The sequence below is a fragment of the Heteronotia binoei genome, chromosome 17, assembly GCF_032191835.1.
Source record: "Heteronotia binoei isolate CCM8104 ecotype False Entrance Well chromosome 17, APGP_CSIRO_Hbin_v1, whole genome shotgun sequence".
Classification (NCBI taxonomy): Eukaryota; Metazoa; Chordata; class Lepidosauria; order Squamata; family Gekkonidae; genus Heteronotia; species Heteronotia binoei.
This window is the reverse complement of record NC_083239.1, coordinates 2,841,770-2,857,787: the sequence shown is the minus strand read 5'-3', so window position 1 is coordinate 2,857,787 and position 16,018 is coordinate 2,841,770. Positions and strand designations below refer to the sequence as shown.

Below are 16,018 nucleotides of genomic sequence, written 5' to 3'. Positions count from 1 at the left end.
TAAGGCCCGTTGTGAAGAAAAATACAACGGACTCTAGAAGGAGGCTCTGGGAGAGTGCCCCACCCACCCTTGCTGTCTTCCCACCCACCCAAGTGAAGGCATTCACCCCCCCCACACACACACACACCACAGCCTAGAATCGGCACAGGAGTAGTACATAAACACCTAGTTTCTTTGAATGAAATGAAGTCCTCGGGGCCAGATAAACTGCATCCAAGGGTACTAAAATAACTTGAGGAGATAATTTCTGATCCTCTGTCCATTAATTTTGAGAATTTTAATTCTAAAATTGGAATTCAACTACTGTATGGGGTACCACTCTGGATTGATGCAATTGACAATTCAGTTGAACGTGTCCACTCTAACTTCTTGTGAAAGATCATGGGGGTACCTAGGTGTGTTCCATATGCTGCTTTATATTTGGAATGCAGTCAGAATTTGCTGACTACTTAAGGCATGGATTCACACCATTAAATTTTGGTTATGACTCCACTTCAACTCTGACCCTCTTAGCTAAATATATCAGCTACTATCTGAATCTGTCAATTCTAGCTGGTTATCTTATTTCTCCTTCGTGGCCCACTAAAATCCGGGGGTGGAGCCAGGAGACTTTGGGGGTGGAGCCGGGGGGGACAGGAATTATGTCATTTCCTGTGGTGTCACTTCCAGGTCAAGGGCCAAGTGATGTCACTTCTGGGGCACACCGAATCAAAACTCCACCTCTCCCTGTGATGTCACTTCCAGGGCACTCCCCCAAACCTGCCTCTTCATCGGAAATAACTTCATTTTCAGTAAAATCTCTCTGAAACTCATGCTGAGCCAAAAGGGGGGTGGAAAGTGGGCAGTCTGCGACTTTTTCATACATCCCCAAGGTCCTCTCTTTCCACCCCCGCACCTGATTGCATCTACCTGTTTGTGTGTTCCACTGCTAGAAAACACTGCTAGAAACTGGAAAACTTATTTGAATGCTCCCCACATAAAAAACAGCCTCCATGCACAGAGAAGATTAGCACATCGTGAAAATTTCTGAAGCAGGGGAGTCATCAAATATACCATGTCACACTTCACACTTGTGTGATCATACCAGGAAGAGCTGTACAATGTGGCTGCTTTAACACTGCATCAAAATGTTCATTAAATATTAGCAAACACATAGTTAGTAGGAGGCAGGGGCTGTGATATATTGACTGCAATGATAGATCACTGGCTTAGACATGGTGGATAAACTGATGAAGGTAGTGGGTACTTTGAAGTGACCCTGTTCTGCTAGAATTCCATTTGCTGTGGAGGCCAAGGAAGTTCATAGTCACACACGTATGTTACATTTCAGTAGGACAGATTGTATGCCCCCAAAAGTGTTCAAAGAACTTTCTAGAGACCTTGCAGACCTTTTGTCTATCATCTTCCAGGCCTCCTGAAGGATGGTAGACATACCACAAGAATTTCCTTGAGCGATGACCTTACTGAATTGAGGGAATGCTGTTGATGTTGTTTACCACGATTTCAGTAAAACTTCTTACATGGATTCCCCATGACATTCTGATGGGTAAACTAGAGCAGTGGTCCCCAACCTTTTGGCACCAGGGACTGCTGGGCCTGCCCACCACAGCACCAGGGCCGGCAGGGTGGGGGAACTGAATTTGGCCTCCTCCGCCCCGCGCAGTCTCGCCACCCCCCCGGGCGCCTCTTTCTCCCTCTGTTTTTACGATATTAAACCACGGAAAGTGCCTTCTGGTCTCTTTAAAAGCTCACCCCCCCACCGATCAGCTAATCCGTGGGGGAAACCACGGCAGCGAGTGACCCGCTGAACAAGCAGTGCTGCCCTTGCCTCCAGAGACAAGGGTAGCGCCGCTTGTTCAGCGGTTGCTCGCCGCTGCTGCTGTGGGGGTGTGAGCTTTTAAAGAGCCCAGAGGGCACTTTCGCCAGCTTAACATGGTAAAAATGGAGGGAGGAGGAGGCACCATAAGGGTGGCGGGGAGGCTGCAGGTCACCCGGGAGGGGCAAAGAGGCTGGTGGCCCAGTTGATGACGGGCCATGGACCGGTACCAGTCTGGGGCTCGGTGGTTGGAGACCCCTGAACTAGAGAGAGCATTGTGGACTGGACTCTATGATACTTAGGTGGATAAGGAACTAACTGGGGAACCACACTCAAAGAGTAGTTGGGAATGGCATTTCATCTGAATGCAGGGAGGTGTCCAGTGCAGTGTCTTCGTGACTTAGTCCAGATGCTATGACTTAGTTGCAGAGATATAAATTTAATAGGGAAATGTATCCATATTACTACATTGACAATAATTGAAAAGTGTAAGGTACCGTAACCAAAGGAATCTATCAAGATTTACAAGAATACTAAAGAGAACAAAGGCAAGCAAACCATAACTTTCATTTCAAAGAATCACTGTAATGTGTTGGTATTAAAAGTGGTTACCTCATCTGAAGGCCTCCTGCGCAGACAATTGGGTTCGAAGTTATTTATCCTGAGGACTTGAATGGCACGTTTGATACTGAGATGGTGGAGGACACTCACAACTTTCAAAGACAGTAAGTCATCCTGCAGGGAGTTAAGTATATGAATTAGAAAAATAACCAAGAGTGATAGGAATAGTTAGAGTGGAGGAGATTATGTTCCCACATGAAATTTAGCACAGGGACGCAAATAGAAGAAGAAGACTGCAGATGTATACCCCGCCCTTCTCTCTGAATCAGAGACTAAGAGCAGCTTACAATGTCCTATATCTTCCCCCCCCCCACAACACATACCCTGTGAGGTGGGTGGGGCTAAGAGGGCTCTCACAGCAGCTGCCCTTTCAAGGACAACTCCTGTGAAAGCTATGGCTGACCCAAGGCCATTCCAGCAGGTGCAAGTGGAGGAGTGGGGAATCAAACCCGGTACTCCCAGATAAGAGTCCCTGCACTTAATAGCAGCTTACCACTCTACACCACAGGGCTCCTCAAATTGGGTATATAATTGACTTTTTGTGGTTAAGTCAAAGCCTTGAGATTTTTGCAAAATTTGTTAATGTGTTTATAACTTCAGGGAGTGAATTTATGGGGTTAGAGATGAACAGCTCCATATCATCTGCATACAAAGATACTTTAAGTGAATTACCTTGAATCATAAAGCCTTGTATGTTTTGTGAGGCTCAAATGGATTGGGCCAACGATTCAATCCCTATAGCAAACAAGAGGGGAGAAAGTCCTTGCCTAGTACCTCTTTATAAGCTAAATTTTTCTGATCTTTGGTCATTAATCTGGAGAGAAGCAGTTGGATTAGGATAGATCTCACTGATAGCTGTCTTGAATTTATCCCCGAAGTTCATTTTTCTAATAGAATCTGTACATACTTGATCTCCAGACCACCAAAGGCTTTTTCAATAGCAATTGTCAGAAGTAATGATTCTCTTTTATAATGGCTACTGTGAAAAATTATAGAGGGTTCTCCTTTCTTATGTTGTAGTAATAGAGCTATGAGGGAGGAACCCTGTTTGATCTACATTTATATAATCTGTTACGATTTTGCAACGTATATTGGCAAGTATGCTAGCAAAATTTTTGGTGTTGACATTCAACAGAGTGATTGGTTGATACAACAAAGGGTCCATTAGATCTTTATTATCCTTAGGAATAGTAAGAATAGTTGATTCCGTCCATTACTGAGGCAACTTACCTCCGAAAGGATATGATTAGTTATGTGATTTAGATGATTACTGAGTGGTAATTTGAATATTTTAAAGAACTCTTTTTCTTGATACCCTGTGCCCTTCCTATTCTTATGAAAAATCAATAAAACTTTAAACAAGTAAAGAACTCAGGGCTGAGGCCCTCTGTTCCTGGACTTGTATTAGGTTTCATTTGTAGAATAGACCACTGAACTTCTTCTACCATTATGGGAGAGTCGTAACAATGTAGTTTGTTCAAAAGTAAATGATTTAATGTTATAATCAGAATCTAAAAGTTGTCTGATTAAGTTATCCGAGGGGGAGCAAGAGGTATATAACCTTTTATAGGAGCCTGTCATGACATTCACTGTATCTTCTGGCTTAGTTTTTTGAATGCCAGACACATCTTTAAGTGCTAGTACCCTTCTTACTAGTTTTTTTTTTCTTTTATTCGCCAGGAAAGGATCTTAAGGGACCTGTGGGGGGTTTGCCAGTATTGTTGTTTCAATATAAGTGACTTTTTTTTGTATAGTATCATTTTCCGCTGCTTCTAAAAGTCTCCATTCTGCTAGCAGTTTCTGGTATTTTTTGGTTACCTATTTTTTTTTTTAAAAAAAATTGTAAATGAAGTATAGTATCCATAGTTGTTTTTTTTTTAACTGTGGTTCTTTTTTCTTTTTTTCAGATGGGCAGTAATGCTCATTAAATAACCCCATAAATACGCTTTAAATGCATACCAGAGAACTGGAGGATCAACTTCTCTTGTATCGTTCTCTTTAAAGAAATTTTTAATGTCTTCCCTCAATAAAATGTAAGTAAGTAAAGTAAGTAAAGTAAAATTTTATTTATATCCCGCCCTCCCCCGCCGAAGCAGGCTCAGGGCGGCTAACAACACAATGACCAGTGGTACATTAATAAATAGAACAGTAATAAACAACACAATGACCAATGGTACATTAATAAAACAATTATATTAAAACATTAAAATTGAGCATTAATTTAACCTTAAAAACCAGTTAGAGCATTAATTAAAACAAACCATAACATTATCATTGACGCTATTCTAGTTAATACTGATGGCGGATTTTCCTTCGTTGTAGAATTATAATTCAGCTGTTCATAAAGGCTAATTTGAAGAGGGTGGTCTTGCAGGCCCTGCGGAACTGATCAAGGTTCCGCAGGGCCCTCACCTCCTCTGGGAGTTGGTTCCAAAGATATGGGGCCGCAGCCGAAAAGGCCCGTGTGCGAGTGCTCTGTAGTTTAATTTCTCTAGAAATTATCTATGGACCAGGAACTTATCTATGGACCAGGAAATTATCTATGGACCAGGAACTGTGTCTTATTTCCCCCCAAAGAGATCTTATCCTACAGTCTACTGGAACATGGTCTGACCAGAGGATTAGACCAATAGAAGAGTTCTCGATGAGACCAACTAAATATTTAGATATTTAGACCTGTGGGATGAATATGTATAATCCCTTTCATTTGGATGGAAAAGTCTCCATAAGTCTACTAAAGAGAATTTGTCTATGATGTCACACAATCTGGTTTTAGAGGATACTCTACCCACAAACTTCTTTGTATTAGATCTATCTAGTTTTTTATCCATAATAAAATTCAGGATCACCCCAATGATCAATGAGCCTTCCTAAAAATATTTGTTTAGCGTATCCTCTACAAAAGGGAGTTCTTCTGTATTGGGCGCATATAGGCAGGCTATCGTTATTGGTTTCAGGTCTAATGTGCCTTTAACAAATAGAAATCTCCCCTTTGGATCTTGCATAGCTTGCTGGCATACAAAATGAAGGAATTTAGAAATTAAAATGGCAACACCACGACTCTTAGAAGAAGCAGGGGCCTGAAACTGAAAGGGGAACCATGGTGTTTTAAGAACAGACTGATTATCTGTTCTTAGGTAAGTCTCCTGAAATAGTAGAATGTACAGCTTGAATTTCAATATTAGCGATTATATACGTTGCCTCTTCACATTGTTGTTAAGACCTCTCAGACATTCAGAGATCTTATACTATATTCCATACTGGACCTCTACACCACCAAATAATCTATTTTATTGTAATCTAGATTAGTCAAAAACTCCTATGATTTAATTTCAACCTGTTGGCTCTGGTCTGACCTTCTGGAGCAACAGAAAACAACTTTGCACCATCCTTTATATGACACCCCTTCAAGGACTTGAAGATGGTGACCGTATCACCTCTCTCCAGGCTAAATTTATGCAACTCCTTCAACCTTTCCTCATAGGATATGATCTTCAGATCCTCACTATCTTTGTTGCCTTCCTCTGGACATGTTCCAGCATGTGCAACTTTGGAGTAAACTCATGGCAGATACTAGAGGCCACTACATTGTGGGATTCACCAAAGGAAGTCAGACAATGCTTGTGATAATAAAACTATAATCTTTGTGCCACATTCACTGCATTTTTTAAAAAAGAAAATCAGATCATGATTAAATAGTAGTCCTTTTAAAAACAATACAGTGTTTACAAAGTAGAACAGAAGTGCACATTATGTATACTCATAAGAATAATACATAATACAGCAACATGTTCAAAAAACAAAATTCCAAGCACTCTAAATAAGAACTTTTTTTGTAGAAAAAGCCCAGCAGGAACTCATCTGCATATTAGGCCACACCCTCTGATGCCAAGGCAGCTGGAACTGCGTTCCTGTGCATTCCTGGTCAAAAAAAGTCCTGCTCCAAACTAATAATACAATCCAATGTCTCTCCATTTTAGGTACTTGCTGACTTTTAGGTACTCTGGACCTGGAGACTCTACTCCCCAAAATTGGAGTGCAGGAACCTTCAGCTCTTAGATTCCTACATCCCAATTTTTGGGAGAACATATGAAGCTGCCTTATACCGAATCAGACCTTTGGTCCATCAAAGTCAGTATTGTCTTCTCAGACTGGCAGCGGCTCTCCAGGGTCTCAAGCTGAGGTTTTTCACACCTCTTTCCCTGGACCCTTTTTTGGAGATGCCAGGGATTGAACTTGGGACCTTCTGCTTCCCAAGCAGATGCTCTGCCACTGAGCCACCGTCCGGCTCCAGAGAAGTCAGCAAGCACCTAAAATAGACATTGGACTGTGTTATTAGTTTGGAGTTCTTGGGATTTAGTATTTTGAGACTACTTCTCTTTACCTGTTGGGTGGTAAACATGTTGCTGTATTATTCTTACAAGTATGTACATCAAATGTACTATTCTAATTATAAACATTGTATTGTTTTAAGACGATTGCTATTCTGTCACTGCTATTCCGCTAGACTGGCTTTCTTATTGGCTTTGGGCTGTACAGACTGTGTTCCCTGTTTGTTGTGTCTCTCTTTTTTTTTTTTTAAAGAGCCATAGTGAAGAAAAAGGAACTATCCCACTAAACAACTGAAGTATAATTTTGACAAGCTAGAAGGCAGAGTTCCTTTCTCCACAGCAGCAATAAAGGACCTGAAGGAGGGAGCACTCCCCCCATCTCCATCACATGTTGGTTTGGCTGGGAAGACTCCAGTTCAAGTCAGATGGGAGGGAGGGTACTCCAAAACCTAGAATCCTTGAGAAACCTTCTCTGGGGCTGGCCTATTGCATGCATGGTCCCGTGTGGGACTGCACAGAAGCAAAGAAGATGAACAAAGGATAAATAAAAGCCAAGATTTAGATGTCACGGAAGATTAGACAAGTGCTTCATCGAAAAGGCAGGTTTTGAAAGGAGAACACATGTGCAAGTGGCACCTCATAGATGCTCTGGCACAAAACAGAAGCTCAGATAAACGGGAACTGCACTTGGAACATTCTATAACTTTAGCTCACTCTTTTATCTTCAAAGGGGCCCTGACTGTGTGTGCATGCCCTCAGCCATGGAGTGAACAACATTCTGCTCAATACTCTCCTAAGCACTGCTGTGAGCTACCTGAGACCCCAGAGGACCTCTGCAGTAAACCCAGAGAGTGGGTTGTGGAACTGCAGAGATGACCACTTGAAGATCACCTCTGACAGGAAAAGCAACACGTTTTCCTTCACTTTGTAGTTTCTATGCACACAGGAGACAAATGAACTACAAGAGGGTGGCTGATATCTGGAAGAGAACTCTGCATCATAAAACTCTCTGGTCAAATGGTGCATTTGCTCAGGGCAGAACTCAAGGCCCAGAATATTCTCCGTACAGGTGCAGATCCCATGTACAGGACAGCACAAAGACCATGAAAAACAACTTTGACCTACTAAAGTAGTGGAGTTGGAAGAGGAAAGGTCTCAGGGCAGAAAGACAAGAGGAGGAAGGAAAAGACCATGATAATCTTGAGTTTCAAAAGAGGCATTTGCTTACTGTAGTCATGTAATGAAGCATTCGACCATCCACCTTTCCTTCATCAAACTGTGTCTTGTATTGGGGTAGTCCGATATCATCCAGCCATCCTTAGAGAGAGAGAGAGTGTCAGTGACTACTCTGCAAAAACGATCCTATATTCTGTAACAGCAGCTCCATGGACAATTTGGCAAAAGCATAGAATAGGCACATCATGTGGTATTTTGTACAGAATAGGTTTCTGCTAAGGACACCCTTTTAAAAAACAAAGGTATGCTTGAAATGATGTAAACAATGGCTGTTGATATCTCAGAAGCAAGAGTGGAGGCTGAATAAGCAGCCAGTGGCCTTGGAGCCTCACTTTCTTGTCTCCCCTTGTGAAAATAAAACTGCAAGTATGGCTATTAGTAAAAACTGAAAAATAAAATATGCAAATCCAATCCAATGACTTTATCCGGAGATGGTGCGAGCCCTGCGGGACTTGAACCAATTCCGCAGGGCTTGCAAAACATGTCTCTTTCAGCTGGCCTTTGAGATGGAACCCGACTAATTTGATGAATGGACAACTAGTCATCTTGTGGATATCACGACTACAGCATTTAGCACCTATTTTATTATATATTTAACTTTTAAATAATTTTACTGTAACTGATATTTAAAATTGTTTATGTTGTTTTATGATTCATGGGATTCCCATGCCTGTCAGCCGCCCTGAGCCCGCCTCGGCGGGGAGGGCGGGATATAAAAATAAAATATTATTATTAATATTATTATTATTATTATTATCACCAGATGTTAATTTTTATAAGAATTGTGTGAGGATTACAGTTTAAAAGTCATCTGTGCTCACACAAACATGGCAATGGAAATGAAGACTAGGACTAATTTGTCAGTATACAACAAATTTTCACCACAAATTCTCTGAGGTGATTGGTGGCATTAATGAGTTGCTTTAGCCACTTTGGTATCTGTTGAAATGATCTAGCAGGCACAGATTTTTATACTGAATTGGCCAAAAGAGCACCTTAGCTAATGTCCAGACTAAAATATTTAGCTCTGTCATTTCTCCAATACAGAAATAAGTAGGATGCTCTAAAAGCAAATTTTAGGAAGTACTATAATCTATCTTTATTTCATTCATATGACCAGGAATCTCAAGCATATTTAAGCAAATTACATATACACAACAATCAACCAGTTATACATAAAATTTTCAGAAGTTTAAAACTATGAAACATTTCCAGTTGAGTTCCAAGTGGAATTTTAAAAGGAATTTGGATCAAAATTTAACAGTTGTGAATCTAGAAAATTAAATTATTCCTTTATAGCAATTATTTATGTTTTAATGCTATCATGCCAAGTATTTCACTACTGAGACATTAGTTTAAGGGGTGATATCTGACAGTAAGTAGGAGGTTACCCATGGCTCCAATGGAAGGTGGTATTTGGATAAGATCAGATATATCCATAAGACCTAAAAGCTAACCAATGAGGGCAAAACAAAAGAAGGTGAGTCAGAGGGCGTTTTCCCACAGAGCTTACCTCGGAGCGACGTCCCTCTTCACCGAGCAGCGTCTGCACGGATTTCCCACCAACTGCTCCGCATAACCTGGAAGTGCCGGACCTTTTGCGTCGCAGATGTAAACCGCTAAAAACTAGTTTATGTTAGCGACGCAAAAGCCGTGGCTCTTCCTGGTTATGCGGAGCAGTTGGTGGGAAATCCGCGCAGACGCTGTGCGGTGAAGAGGGACGTGGCTCCGAGGTAAGCTCTGTGGGAAAACGCCCAGAGTCTCTATCTCCTCAGATGTATAGGCACAAAGTCCGTCTGAATAGGGAATTTGTGCAAAATGTCCCATTAATTCCGCAGATGGCAGGGCGTTTAGTCTTGCAAGAGTAAAAGCAAACCTATGAGAAGGGATGGCAAGATAACTTAAATATGCAGGAAAAGTAAATGATGGAGGGATTCCAAGCACTAGAGGGGAGCATGCATACCTAGCACGTGTAGCTGTACTAGGGATGCCAATCCCCAGGTGGGGACAGGGGATCCCCGGGTTTGGAGGCCCTCCCCCCGCTTCAGGGTCATCAGAAAGCGGGGGGAGGGGAGGGAAATGTCTGCTGGAAACTCTTTTATTCCCTATGGAGATTTATTCCTAAAGAAAATAATGGAGAATTGATCTGCGGGTATCTGGGGCTCTGGGGGGGGGGTTGTTTTTTGAGGTAGAGGCACCAGATTTTCAGTACAGCATCTAGTGCCTCTCCCCCAAATACCCCCCAAGTTTCAAAACGATTGGACCAGGGGGTCCAATTCTATGAGCCCCAAAAGAAGGTGCCCCTATCCTTCATTATTTCCTATGGAAGGAAGGAATTGAAAAGGTGTATCGTCCCTTTAATATGATGGCCAGAACTCCCTTTGGAGTTCAATAATGCTTGTCACAGCCTTGATCTTGGCTCCACCGCTAATGTCTCCTGGCTCCACCCCCAAAGTCCACAGATATTTCTTGAATTGGACTTGGCAACCCTAAGCTGTACTGGCCCTGTCCCAATTGGACACCGTCAATCTAATCTGCCTCCCTGCCTCTTGTTGAGTTATACTAAGGGCGTTTTCGCACTCACGTTCAGCCGGCGCGACCCCCCTCTTCACCACGCAGGATCTGTGCGGATTTCGCACTAAATGCCGCGGAGCAGCCGGAAGAGCCGGAAACTCCCGTCGCAAAAGCCGTGCAAACGGAAACTGCTTTTTGGCGGTTTACGTTTGAGCGGCTTTTGCACCGGGAGTTTCCGGCGCAAAAGGCTGCTCCGCGGCATTTAGTGCAAAATCCGCGCAGATCCTGCGCGGTGAAGAGGGGGGTCGCGCCGGCTGAAGGTGAGTGCGAAAACGCCCAATGTGTTGAAAGAGGGAGGCCAAGGAGCTCCAGCTTATTATCTATCTGCCTTGACCAAGTATTTCTATACTTCTCCTCCTCCAGTAGATGTATCAGACTCCCAGATGATGGAGTAGAAAAGGAAACCTTCAACCTTCATTTAAAAGCAGCCAACCAAGCTCAAAATTAAAGGGACCATTGTACTAGTTCCCACCTATGTACAGCTCCTGCGATGCATTTAGGGACTCCCAAAATTTGACATAGGAATTGAGTCAGTATATTATCCAAAAATTTGGAAGTACTATAAATTAAGCAAGTATGCTTGAGTTTTGCCTAATGTATATAGACAGCAGCATTCAGCTTTTTTTCTAGCACGGAATTAATATTTGGATGCAGGATTTCCATTTTATTTTAGAACATCCAACCCACAGTCTATACACACTCCGTAGTTCACCACGTTTCCTCGTTGGGATACTCACTGAAGAACATAACAGAGTAAGCGAAAGCAAGAAAAAGCAAATAAAAGGGGGAGGGGGAGCGTTACTTGTAACCCAGTTGTAATCCAGCTTCCCGTGATTATTCTCCTCTTCTGATCCTAATGCCTGAAGCGAAAGCTGCAGCTTTTTCCGATGTAGTGGATGCTTGATTCCAAGTTCCTATGTTTGGAACGTAAAACATAATATTTTAAGACAAATACGAATTTTTACAAAGAGCGGGAAAGTCTCCTCCACAAGGTCCAGTAAGCTGAACAGGAGCACACTTCACGACGGGTGACGGAGGCATTCGGGATAATTCCAAGTGGATTAAGGATGCAACACTCCGGGCAGGAGTGGCGGCTCCAAAATACTAGGAAACCCTCCCCAAGAAGCTGGTCAGGTAACACTGCTTCTTTGCTTGAGCTGGCTCAGAAGTAAACAGGGCTGCACTTACCTGTAAGTGCTGCTCATCAAGCAGTTTTCTGTGCAGGCACACAAGGGACTAAGCTTTTGCAGGCCAGCCACAGGGAGAAGTCAGCAAGCTTCTTTAAATAACTTTCTAGACTTCCAAGAGTGCTTCCTCCCCTCACCACTCAGTGTGATTTCCCAAATAAAGTCACATGACGTGGGGAGGGATGAGCACTTTCCTCTCAGTTCTCCATTTGCCACCAAAAAAGAAGAGGAGGAGGAGGAGAAAGAGAAGTAGGTTGGATTAATACCCAGTGCCCGCTCTAGGGCATGTTGTACCCCAGGCAGGCTTCCTGCCCACCATCCCCCCACCACCGCCCTCCCTTCCTCTGCTGTGCTGCAATGCAGAGCTCCATCGCCCCCCTCATCAGAGCGTGCTGTGCCAAGGCTGGGCCCTACCAGCTTTGATGCAGCCAGCACTCCATCAAATCCTTTGAAGCATGCGTGGGAGAAGGCTCCCCCCCCCTTTCCTGGAACTGAAAGTGAGAGGGAACGAAGCCTTCTCCTGCGCGCACACCAAAGGATTAGATGCCGCACTGGGCGCATTGAAACTGGTAGGGCCCAGCCTCGGTGTGCTCCTCTGATCATGCTGTGGGAGGGTGGGGGGCAGGTGAAGTGTAAGGGAAGGGAGGGGTGGCAGCGGCAGGGGGGAGGCAGGCGGGCAGGCAAGCAAACTAGGCAGTTGTCGTGGGCACTGGGGGGCGGGGAGCCCAATTCGGCGCACCCCTCCTCCCGGTGCCCTAGGCAACTGCTTAGTTTGCCTAGTGGGCAAGCCGGTCCTGTTTATACCCCACCATTCACTCAGGGTGGCTTACATTCAGAGAACTGCTTTTGAGACTACTTGATGAACAACACTGACAGGTAAGTGCAACCCTGTTTTCATTGTCATGGTTTCTGCGGAGTCCCAAATGGGAGTGTAGCAAGATCACTTAACAATGAGGAGGATGTGAGCTGAGTCAGTGGAATACTGATTACAGCACAGTTTTTCCCACAGATGCCTCACTCCTGGAATGGACATCTATCAAATAGAAAGCTTGTTTAGTGTAGTGGTTAAGTGTGCAGACTTTTATTTGGGAGAACGAGGTTTGATTCCGCTCTCCTGCACAAGCACCTCCTTATGTGACCTTGGGTCAGCCACAAGTTCTATTGAAGTTGTTCTGCTTAAAAGCAGTTCTGGGAGAGTTTCTCAGCCCCATCTACCTCACGGGGTGTCTGTTTTGGGGACCATATTGGGGACCATATTCAATACCATATTGAATATAATTTAAACAGTTTGATAATGAATGTGAAAAATCTTTGAGGTAAAGTTATCTGAAGTCCATATTACCTCCCAATCTTTTCCCTCTATTCTATTACTACAATCCAAAGCCCACAATTTTTGATATTGATTTAAACTTTTAAAATCTAAAGATAGTAAAATATGGTATAATTTTGATGATGTTAGTCCAGTAGTACTTTTATCTGTTTTAATAAAAATTAATAATCAGATAATGGTTTTTCCAAGGATTCTTTAACTGATAGCGAATAATATAAATGGCAAAGTTGAAAGTATAAAAGCCAAGGGATCTCATGTCCTACTTTTCTTTCTAAAACAGATTCTTCCAAAGTATGAATGATATCATCAAATTCTCTTATTTTAGTTACTTGTGCTATGTTCCAATAACTGAAAATAAGATTTTTATTTCCTGTAGGGAACTATGATTGATTAATGATCCATGAAACAGGTGAGATTTTGGAGGGGGGGATAAATGTTTCTTTTTATCCCAAATATTTAGCATATTAATTAGCAGAATTTGTGATTTATTTATAGATGGTGTTTAGCATCCATCCAGCAAATCTCTGGTAAAGTATAAGGGTGAATATAGGCAATCAACATGTCTCAAGATCCTTACCTTCTCTAAATCTGTCTGAGAAGCTTGCAAGAGAGTCTGACCAGAGAGTATCCACTGCCTGCCATTATTTATGTAAGGGCCCAGGCCCTGGTCCTGAAGCCAGCTGCAAACTTGCTCCTTTGTCCATTTTGCAAATGGCATGTCCAAATCACTAAAATTAAAAGAGGGGAAAAATGACACTTTAAATGGAAACAAGACAAATATATCAAATGAACAGGAACCCAATTCATACATTACCACTGTCTACATACCCAACAATAGCCCCATCTCAGACTAGTATTCAAGAACTACCCTTATGGCCTGAAGTTACTACACAGGAAATCAAAAGCCTTATTGACAAAATGAAACTAGGGAAGGCTCCCGGTCCTGATTTTCTACCTTCAGATCTTATTTGTAGTAGGACCAATTGCTGGGCCCCTATATTAGCGAAAGTTTTTACTAAGATAAATGAGTCTGGCAAAATTCGACCTAGCTGGAAGCAGGCATTTATAATCCCAATCTACAAAAAAGGAGACAGATCATATCCAGGGAATTATCGCCCAGTCTCCTCTCAGTGGTGGGTAAGCTGTACGCCTCCTATTTGTTAAATAGGTTGACTAATTGGATGTGAGAAAAGTCTATACTGGCCCCTGAGCAAGTGGGCTTTCGGCCGGGATATTTTACCTTAGACTATTGTTTTGTCTTACTGCATCTTATAGAGAAGTATACATCTTTTCCCAATGACTCAATATACGTTGCCTTTATGGACCTAAAGATGGCGTTTGATTCAGTCCCTAGAAGCAGATTGTGACAGAAACTTATCAACTACGGTATAGATGCCCACTTACTTTGGCTAATTCGATCTTTATATGATGAATCTGAAGCACAAGTACGAACCAATAAGCAAGGACTGCTTTCAGATTCCTTCAAATTGCATAGGGGAGTCAGGCAGGGCTGTGTTTTGGCACCCTTCTTATTTACTCTTTTTATAAATGACCTTCCAGACGATCTTAGGCGTCATAATTCTCATGCACCCGTGCTAGCAAATCTTCCAATTGCCACACTTACGTATGCTGACAACACCCTGCTGATTGTCTGCTCTCTAGTGGGTATGCGTCATTTACTGTCAGTATTTGGAAACTACTGTAGTAGCGAGGGTTTAACCATCAACTATGATAAATCTAAGATAGTTATTTTTACCAACCCCCCCCCCTCAATTCATTCCACATGTGTGGTTCTTAAATGAGAGGAAGAGCCAACAAGTAACCAGTTATAATTATTTAGGTCTAAAATTTCAATCTACTCTTAATTGGAAGAATCACATGGACCTTATGAAAGAGAAAGCTCTGAAAATGATCAAGGGAATCCTGTATTTCTTTTTTTTCCAGAGGTGGGCAATATGTCCCCTCTGCAATCAAACTTTTTGATGCCAAAGTGGCTACTCAGTTTCTGTACAGAGCTTCCTTATGAGCTGACTCAGCAAATGAGCATTTAAATACTGTTTTGCACTATTTGCTTAGAAAACAGTTGGCTACCCCCTACTGTGTTGCAGGGATTGCCATTAGAGCCGAGTTGGGGACTCAATCCTTGGAAGTTGAAGCATAGGCTGCAATCTTTGGATACCGGTTAAAATCTCTTCTGGCCCTCCCTGCAGACAGTCTCTTATCTGTACTACAAAGAGACTCATTTGTTAACCCTTGGTTGAATTTGTAGATTCTAAACTTCAAACCTTGGGATTGGATAATGCTTTTTTGTCGACTTTGTCTTATTCCAAATCTCGATCTGTGATGGAAAAAATTTCTGTGTTGCCTGTCCGGAAGGGAACCATTTTTGATTAATGAATGATGCTAGTATAGAGATGTTTGGAGCTAATTTCATTTTCCTTCTATACCATATTTCCAAAAACGTGATTACAAAAATGTTTTAAGTGCTTTTTTGTTTATTAAATGTTGATTCCATAAGAAATCTGAGATTTTATTAGGCTGTAAGGCTCTGTATTCTATATATTCCCAGTCTAATTCTGTATTTCTTTTAATAGCTCTAACTATTGGTGTTAAGTTAGCAGCTTCATAATATAGGGCTAAATCATAGAGTTGGAAGGGACCTCAAGGGTCATCTAGTCCAACCCCCTGCACAATGCAGGAAACCCACAAATACCTACCCCAAATTCACAGGATTTTCATCAGGATAATCTATTTCTCCTCTTGTTGGTAAACGTCTTATTGTATTGTGTCTTATTCTAGGCTTTTTATATGCCCATAAAAATTTATTAACCTCTTGTTGCCATTTTCTTAGAACTTTTGAAGCTAACTTTATTGGGATTGAATGAAATAAAAAAAGGTATCTAGGGAGTATGAAATTCTTCAC

At 42.3% G+C, this 16,018-nt stretch overlaps 1 protein-coding gene across 1 annotated transcript in view; it reads right to left on the bottom strand.

The window, feature by feature from the left end:
* PPFIBP1 (PPFIA binding protein 1) overlaps window positions 1-16,018 on the bottom strand; it is a 212,621-nt gene that overhangs the window by 11,962 nt on the left and 184,641 nt on the right. The window contains exons 24-27 of the mRNA XM_060258534.1: window positions 13,673-13,823; window positions 11,381-11,492; window positions 7,997-8,085; window positions 2,429-2,551 (exon numbers count right to left, since the gene is read on the bottom strand). Coding sequence (XP_060114517.1) covers window positions 2,429-2,551; window positions 7,997-8,085; window positions 11,381-11,492; window positions 13,673-13,823 — 475 coding nt within the window. The remainder of the gene's footprint in view (window positions 1-2,428; window positions 2,552-7,996; window positions 8,086-11,380; window positions 11,493-13,672; window positions 13,824-16,018) is intronic.